Raw genomic sequence first — 8,682 nt, forward strand, 5'->3', positions numbered from 1 at the left:
TTGACTCTCTGAAGAAAAAGAAATCTTTCAAAAAAGCAACGAAAATATTGGAATTTCGATCATTTAACGAAAAGTCGATCTTTAAAATTGAACTTTTGAAGAATAGCTCGTTTGCAATTTCATCCGATTTTTTTGAAGAAACAATCGTTTTGGAGGATCTTTTTAACTTCCGGTGGACAACGATCGAAGTCGTGTTTGAAACGAAAAGAGACCTTTATCTTACTCTCAAGAAAAGCAAAAAGAAACTTGCTGAAAGAAAAATCAGTGGTCTCAAAAAGATGGAAGAAAAAAGAATAAAAGTATATAAATTTGACGACGAAACCGTTATCAAAAATGTCTTTTTCTTTCAAAACCCACCGAGTCAAATTTTCGGTATGTTAGCGGAAAAGTATAAATATCCGAAATTATTTGCACTGTCTGGAGATGGTTCTAAAAGATGGTACGACAATAGTAAAGTATCTATTCCGACAAATCTTGCGTATAATTTCTATCTGTCTATATTTGCTGTTGTGAGTGGTAAACTGCATATTTTTGGCGGCTGGATGGATAGAACAATAGTAGGATTGCTTCATAGAAACTCATTTATTAACTGTTTTCGAGATTGTGAGGCTTGATAAATGCGACCTAGAGGCTCTTCGAACTCGTTTTCAAAGGGATTATTATTCTGGAAGCTCTGCTTTGTCTATTACAAGTGGAACTGAAGGTATGAACGAAGGTTCTGAATAGCGCCGCCTTGCGCCACCTTGGGCCGTCTTGCGCCGCCCTGCGCCGCCCGGTCCGGCTCAAACTGGGTCTCGTCTGGGCGGCGCAAGGTGGCGCTTTTCAGTTACTCCCGTATCATCCGCAATTAAAGTATTTTTATGATTGTTTGAAGCACTTGTATGTTTTGATGGCGACCGTAATAATAAGTTTAAAAAATGCGAAATATTTGATGGTACTGCTGTTCGAGATCTCCCATTCCCGGCAAATCAAGGGCACTGGAAAGGTGGACTTGCTTTTTATAAAGGATTGCCAACAGTAATCGGCGGTCAAAATTGGCCCAATACGAATTATGGGTACACAGAAACCTACACAGAAAATGGTTGGGAAAAACTCCCCTCTCACGAAAGGTCTTTTCAAAAAAAAATCTTTTGCTGAGCAGGATTTTAGATATTTAAACAGTCATTCTGTTGTTGGATTGCCGTCTGGATCGATCGCTACCTTGGGAGGTTATGATTGGAAGGAAGGTGAATATCTAAATGAGATTTGGGTGCTTGGGGAGGTTGAGTGGAGGATAATTGGTAATTTACTGCAGGTAAGAAAAAAAATGGAAAAATATTTGTATTATTTATATTTTCAGTTTAATAATTACGGATCCGTCATTCTCGCGGACAATTCTTTGTATCTTTTCCCTGGTGAAAGCAGGGACTTTACAAAAATGATACAGAGAATCAGACTAGGAAAGGTTGACCGCTTTTTGGCAAAAAGCTTTTTGAAAATCGAACTCAATGGTCAATTCCGGAAAAGACGGCGATGAGGTCGTTGGCGTCGAGACTATTGGATATAATGACAAATATTACGATAAACCAATTTTATTCCTCGCGCCCATGAATTATTGCACTGTAAAATATCATTTTAGAAAATAATAAATTTTTTTAGCCAACGTATTTTTGAAAATTTCAGTCATTTCCGGCTAGAGTTTTACCTCAGTCAATTAATATTTATTTTTTCTTTGTATGAAAAATGTTAGAGGAAGAGAAAGCTCAATTAATTTCAGCAAAAGAAAAACGAGGAATTGATTATTTATGGGAAAAATTGCCGCATTTCTCCTGGTACCAACTCCGCATTACAGCCATGGCGGGCTACAGTGCTGTTATAGGTGGTTTCATGGCGGTTTATCCTGTTTTTGCGCAGCTCAAGCCTCCTCATCGATGTCAGACAGAGTTGGATAAGAGAGATGGATTCAGTTGGCTCTCGTGGGAGGAGATAAAAGCGTTGACTACAGGTGGGTCTACCTGTAATCGGGCGGAAATGAATGATGGATGCGGGCACTGTATTTTTGACTCAACAGTTCTCGAATCATGTAACCATCAGGAGAGTTTTGAGAGCCTTAAAACCTGTCTTGGAAATTCAAGCGCGACTTGGTCAGAATCATGCAACGGGCAATTCAATTTCGACCGGTCCTTGAGCAACATGACGAATAAGTTCTTTAACAAGGGCGAGCCGTGGGAAACCGCGGTGACGGAGTTCAAGCTCATCTGCGGCGACGAGTGGTTTGACTCGCTTTCAACAAGTCTTGCGCTTCTGATGCTGGCTGCGGGCGCTTTTATAGCTGGAATTTACGGTGATAGATTCGGGCGGAAAAATGCGATTCAAGTGTGGAACTTTATAACTGCTATTTGTCTCACAATCCATGCTTTTGCTCCGAATAAATACGTATTTATGATCATGCGAGCTCTGGGCAACGGTTTCGGGCACATCTCCTACTTGGCTCAGAAAACTTATGCAATGGAACTTACTGGCCCCTCGAAGCGACACATAACTGGACCTCTTGGAAGCGTGTATTTTGCTCTTGGGTATGTTTTGTCCGGAACCGTGGCTTATTTTTTCCCGAGCTGGAGAGATTTGACCTTGGTTTATGCCTTCATTGCTTTTGCTACTCTTTTGACCCTTCCTTTCTATCCTGAGTCGCCGATGTTTTTGTACTCCCGTGGGAAGACGGAAGAAGCCAGGAAAATATTTCGGGAAATGGGGAGAAGAACTGGGACGAGGATATCAGATGAGTTGCTGGAAAAGGTTGAAGGAGACATTCTGAAGAACGATCAAAAGGAGAGGGATGATGAAGCGATTGCAGAGCAGTATTCGATTCTGGATCTTTTCAGGAAATGAATTTGACCAATAAGATTGCAGAAATGAGTTTTTTGGCCAATAAGAAGCTCTTTGAATACCGATGAAAGTTGGGTTTGACCCTTGACCAAATCCCGATTAAGCGACACCTTGTGAGCGTATTTCGCTTTTTCATGAAGGGCGGAGGACCCCGCCTGCTGGAAGACTCCCTCTGTATGAGAAGGAATCTCTTCTCGGTATATAAAATTGAAATCGGCCAAGATTAAAAATTCATTTGAAGACATCGGAATTTATCGATAGTCTCGATTCTTGTCGGTGTTGCTTTTGTTGCAAACACCCTTGTCTACTACGGTCTCGTTTTCAACGTCGCCCGCTTTGCTGGAAATCTTTACGTCAACAACACGATCAACGGCAGCGTGGAAGTTCTAGCTTATGTTGTTCTAGGATTGACTCTCGATAGATTTGGAAGAAGATGGATCGCGGGTGGGTTTTTAGTCCTCGGCGGAATCGCTTGTTTGGCTTGTATGGCGCTGGAAGAAGTGGCGAAGAATGCGGCTGATCCTTCAAATGCTTTGGAGCTGCAAAGATGGATGGCTTTTTTGGGGCATTTGTTCATTTCGGGATCGTTTGGGGCGATGTACATTTACGGAGTGGAGTTGTTTCCGACTCCCCTGAGAAGTACTGGAATTGGCTTTGGTTCCATTTGCGGGAGATTCGGGTCGGTTCTAGCGCCTTTTATCATTCAAATTAAAAACCGATCGATTGTGTATTTGGTAATTTTTTTCAAAATTAATCAAACCGAGCAATTTTGAGATTTTCGGAGCTGTTGGAGTCATTGGAGGAGCATTTGTCTTTTTACTCCCAGAAACTGCGGTAAAAACATTCATCAAAAGGGTTTTCTGTCTTATAGACATTTTAAGGGCGTGCCTCTCTGTCAAACTTTGGAAGAATCGCTCGATTTTTACGAGAAATCGAACAAAAAATTGGGAAGCTATTTTTACAAACGAAGAAGGAAACTGTCAGAAACGAGCAAAAAAGAAACCGATTTGTGATACTTCTGCAATAAAAAGGGTTTTGATTGCTTTCACCTTGAGTCAGAATTAAACTTTTGCTCATGTTTCATCTCATAATTCGGCCGAAATCAGCTTTGTTTTGTCTCTTTCACCTAAGGATCTTTTGATAACCCTCTTAACAGAAGAAGTCTAAGATGAGATTAGCTTCAATTTTTGTTCATTGTTCAACTTGATTTCAATGAAACTAACTTCTACTTTTTACATCACAGGAGGCAAAGAAGGCAGCTTGAATTGCAAGTTTATCGTATTTTAGAAGCAGGGTGCAAATGATGGCCTGTTACGCCACATGCGCTGTTTCCAAAGCAACTTTAAATGTCACGAGAAAATCATATTATGGTTACTTTAATCCTTTTTGATCGAGTTACTGGGACGAGCTGTAGCACGTGTGATCTAATTTTCCATCTTTTCATCATCGTCAAAAAATCAGCATTTTTTTGTTAATAACCGTAATGCTTATGTTTACAATCTGTCAATTCTGATGTTGATCCACAAGTTTTTGTCACTTCGGAATGCTCATTGACCGAAATTCGCGAGTGCTTTTAGTGCAAATTTGCTCTGTACCAAAACGGATTTTCTATCGCTCATTTATTGCCCTCAGAATGTAAAAATCTTGGCAAGAGATGGCGGGAGAAGAAGCTAACGGGTCGAAATTGATAATAAGTTGATAAATTTTCGTGGAAAATTTTGCTATTTCCGGAAAAGAGAAACGCGGAATCGACTTTTTATGGGAAAAACTGCCGCATATCTCGCTGTACCAGATGAGAATCACTGGCATGGCGAGCTATGCTGGGATTTTAGGGGGCTTTATGGCGATGTATCCGGTTTTTGCGCAGTACACGCCTCCTTATCGATGCGAATCGGTGTTCGACAATAATGATGATTTCAGCTGGCTGACGTGGAAGCAGATTGAGAACCTGACTACTACTGACACGCCATACTGTAGGAATAGCTTGAGATTGACGAAACTATAGCTATTTTCTTCAAAATCGTCAATCTTCAAAAAGCGGTTTTGATTCTAGCGACCTTTCTTCTGGCTGCGGTCATTGCGTTTTCGACCCAATTTCCATCGATTCTTGCGACCATCAACAAAGCTTCGAAGCCCTCAAAACCTGTCTCGGAAAACCCGCTCAAGAAATCGCCAACTGGACAAATTGCAACGACCAATTCAACTTTGACTGTTCTCTTCGAAATAGAACAAATTTGTTGTTTGACGCGGGCGAACCGTGGGAAACCGCCGTTACTCAGTTCAAGCTCATCTGCGGCGACGAGTGGTTTGACTCGCTTTCAACTGCTCTTGGATTACTGTCGCTCATGATTGGCGCGTATATTGCCGGAATTTATGTGGATAGATTTGGGAGAAAAAATGCGATCATGGTTTGGAACGTGATCACTGGCATTTGCTTGACGATCCATGCGTTTATGCCGAACCAATACGGTTTTCTTGCGATGCGAGTGCTTGGAAATGGGCTTGGTCACGTGTCCTATCTTTCTCAAAAAGCTTATTCGATGGAACTTCTTGGTCCTTCCCGCCGAGCTATTTCTGGAGCTCTCGCTAGTGGGTACTATTCGATCGGATACATCAGTTCTGGTCTCGTTGCTTTCTTTCTTCCTGATTGGAGAGGTTTTACTCTGGCATACGCTGGCATTGCTTTTGCCACTTTACTGACTCATCCCTTCTATCCAGAGTCCCCGCTGTTTCTCTATTCTAGAGGGAGGAAAGAAGAAGCCAGGAAGGTCTACAAAGAAATGGGAAAAAAGACCAACACGGAGATTTCTGATGATTTGCTCGAAAAAGTCGAGCGGGATATTTTGAAGAGAAATGACGATAAAGAGGCGGAAGAAGTAAATGCCGAGCAATATACGATTTTGGACCTGTTTCGGCATCGAGATTTGGCGCTTGTTTCATTAAACGTGGGTTTTGCTTTTTTGGTCAATACTCTTGTCTACTACGGGCTATCTTTCAACGTCGCTTCGTTTGCTGGAAGCATTTATGTGAACAATACGATCAATGGTGTTGTGGAGCTTCTGGGGTACGTTCTAGTGGCCTTATCGCTGGACAAGTTTGGGAGAAGATGGATAAACGGAGGTTTCATGATCTTCGGCGGCGTGGCTTGTTTAATCTGCATGGCGCTAGAAGAAGCAGCAAGAAAGGCAGACGATCCGGCAACTCTTCTTGAGGCGCAGAGATGGATGGCCTTCGCGGGCAAATTTTTCATCTCAGGCTCCTTTGGTGCGATTTATGTCTATGGAGCTGAACTGTTCCCAACTCCACTAAGAAGTACTGGAATCGGATTTGGTTCGATGTTTGGTCGAATAGGTGGATTTCTAGCGCCGTTTATTATTCAGATCAAGAAAGTGTATATTTTCTACCTCGTAAGAATCATTAAAAGAGACATGGAATTAATGATTATTTTAAGATATTTGGTGCTTTTGGTGTTATTGGAGGACTTCTTGTTTTTCTTTTGCCAGAGACAGCTGTATGTCTCAAAGATTGAAAATAAATGTTCATTAAGATTTTCAGGGACAACCGATTTGCCAAACGCTTGATGAAGCACTAGAATTCTACGCTAGGAATAAGAAATCACGAAAATCTGTCAACGTGGAGGAAAACAAATCTGATGAAGAGAATGATTCTTCGACTTATTTTTAGACTATTTTTGCAATAAAAATTCTCATGAAGATCATTTTTTGTCAGGGGTCTAGTTTATTGAGTGAAGGATAAAAAATTATTCTTGAGGAAGAATGGTGATATTCCATCTGATGAAAAATTCAGCATTTGTATCGCCAGGGTTTTCTTTCATGCGTCGTTTTTGGTCCTTCTCGTCTTCGGCGCATTTCAGCATGCCGTCTTCGTCGGGCTCAATGTTTTTGAAGGAGTAGAGAATCTTGCCATCTCGTCTCATGCAGTCAGCGTTCGCTCGGCAAGGTACTGGATTACCTGAAGAAAAAAATTGAAAAAGGAAATATTTTCTAAGTCCTACCGTTTTTGGTTAGCCAGAGCTTCCACTCTTCTTTTTTCTCGCTGTCAAAGCAGTTCATATTCAGATAGTAGTCGCCGTAGCTTTCTCCATATTCTTGATGCCTCGTAAATTTGAAATTGGCACTTTCCATGCCACTGTTAATCGCGCTCAGAACATTCGACACGTATCCTGAAGAAAAGCCATCGTCCCATCTGACTCTTTCGCCATCAAAGTCATAGAAGCTGCCATATCCATAAGTGGGAGTCCCATGATCGCGAGCTTTGAGTTGTCGTTTCAAATCCGCGTTTTGTTCTGCAAGAGTGTTGTTAACAACTTCAAGGGTTTCCATCTCATCAAGAGAAAACTGCAATTCGGCCGGTTCAACTCCGCTCTTCAGCTGGCTAACAAGACTCTTAATCGACTCGTGGTCGATCAAAGCAGAAGCGCTATCAACCCGATCATCGAGCTCGTCGACCAAACAGCATTTGATGAGCTCCTCCATCGCTTCTTCTGGAACCTCTTCTCTCTCGACTTGCATGATGTTGTTGAAAGTCTCCATTTTATGAGCGCCGACAAAGGGGTTGACGAAAGTACAGAGCATATGGAAAATCACGCCCATAGACCAAGTATCTCGCTTGAAGGTCACATCATCGGTATCAAGAGATTTCAACGTCTCGGGTGGGTAAAAATAGTCGGTAGTTCCACCATTTCCGCCAGCAATTTGAAGGTCAAGAATTTTGATCTTAAGAAAATTTTCACATGTTAATTTCTCATGTTAATCTTACCTTCTTTCCATCAGCGGAGATCAAGATGTTTTCAGGGTTGAGCTCTTTGTGAACTTTTTCTTTCTTGCCATGCAAATAATCTGGAAACAAATGTTATGTTTACATTCCAGCAACAATCTTACCCATTGCAAAGACAATCTGACTAGCAAGTCTTAACGCGTCATCTTCCGACCAATTTGCTATGAGTTTTAGACCAGTTGGTTCTTCATCCTCCTCCTCCTCCTCGCCGGGCTCTTCTCCTTCCTCAGCAGCCGCTTCTTCACCTTCTTCTGCAGCATCTTCTTGAGCATCGTCATCTTTCCCTTCATCATCTTTTTCTCCGTCGTCCTCTCCTTCTTTTCCCCCATCGTCTTCTTCCTCTTTTTCTAAAAGCTCGAATTAGCATAGAATTTTTGATACAAAATTCACCATCTTTCTCTTCTTTATCTTCTTTCTCGTCTTCCTTCTTTTCCTCAGCATCATCTTCCTTCACTGGAATTATTGCTGGAGCAACAGCTAAAAATTCCAAATCGACCTCAAAGGCAAAACACTACTCCTTACCATTTTTCTGCAGATTCGCCAAGAATTCACCGAGATCTCCTCCCGTAAGATACTCGAGAATGAGTCCTCTGTATTCGACGTTATTGGGACCAGTGAACCTGACATCATCGAGGAGCTTGGCGAAGAAATCGTTCTTCATGTTGCTCAGGCGCTTAATTTCCTCCTCAGCCTCCTCATGAGCTTCATCGCTCAAAAGAGGGATTGCTTTCAGGATTTTTTGCTCATAAGCTGAAAATAATCGGAATAATCTTTACACCCTGCTTTACCGAATTGATCATCCTCGACGATCCAGTAAAGAGTTGGATCGCTCGTCTTTCTAAACTCCCTGATGCATCTGTAGCGAGAGCCAGAGCCAAAGTAAAAATCTTGCATGTTCTCTTTTTGCCTTGATGACTGCGCAAAAATGCACTCCGAGGCTGCGCGGCATCGTTATTTAAAGTGTTAGTGTCAATAGTGCTATTTGCTTTTAGAATAGGCATAACGACAGGACGAAGTTCG

The 8,682-nt window shown here is 41.8% G+C and overlaps 2 protein-coding genes across 2 annotated transcripts; one reads left to right on the top strand and one right to left on the bottom strand.

Moving 5' to 3' along the window:
• Window positions 1–4,657: 4,657 nt before the first annotated feature.
• LOC145712272 (organic cation transporter protein-like) lies at window positions 4,658–6,272 on the top strand (the record flags this gene model as incomplete). The annotated part of the gene is made up of 2 exons (XM_081789960.1): window positions 4,658–4,830; window positions 4,904–6,272. Coding segments are annotated over exons 1-2 (1,542 nt in total), but the record flags the coding sequence as incomplete, so codon positions are not given.
• Window positions 6,273–6,625: 353 nt separating this feature from the next.
• Window positions 6,626–8,556, bottom strand: LOC145712273 (uncharacterized). Its single transcript, XM_081789961.1, has 7 exons — window positions 8,451–8,556; window positions 8,185–8,412; window positions 8,053–8,139; window positions 7,767–8,009; window positions 7,645–7,724; window positions 6,881–7,601; window positions 6,626–6,837 (listed from the first exon to the last, which is right to left on the bottom strand). The coding sequence occupies exons 1-7, from the start codon at window positions 8,554–8,556 to the stop codon at window positions 6,626–6,628; spliced, it is 1,677 nt and encodes a 558-aa protein (XP_081646087.1).
• Between the last annotated feature and the right edge of the window lie 126 nt (window positions 8,557–8,682).

Source organism: Oikopleura dioica, chromosome 1 (genome assembly GCF_907165135.1).
Source record: "Oikopleura dioica chromosome 1, OKI2018_I68_1.0, whole genome shotgun sequence".
Classification (NCBI taxonomy): domain Eukaryota; kingdom Metazoa; phylum Chordata; class Appendicularia; order Copelata; family Oikopleuridae; genus Oikopleura; species Oikopleura dioica.

What these genes read in the sequence shown, in the direction of transcription:
- LOC145712273 (XM_081789961.1), bottom strand. Translation starts at nt 8,556, where the DNA reads ATGCAAGATTTTTACTTTGGCTCTGGCTCTCGCTACAGATGCATCAGG. An exon ending in CGTCGAGGATGATCAATTCG is followed by an intron (nt 8,413 to 8,450) that starts GTAAAGCAGGGT and finishes GATTATTTTCAG; the next exon opens with CTTATGAGCAAAAAATCCTG. An exon ending in GCTCTGGCTAACCAAAAACG is followed by an intron (nt 6,838 to 6,880) that starts GTAGGACTTAGA and finishes TTTTTTCTTCAG; the next exon opens with GTAATCCAGTACCTTGCCGA.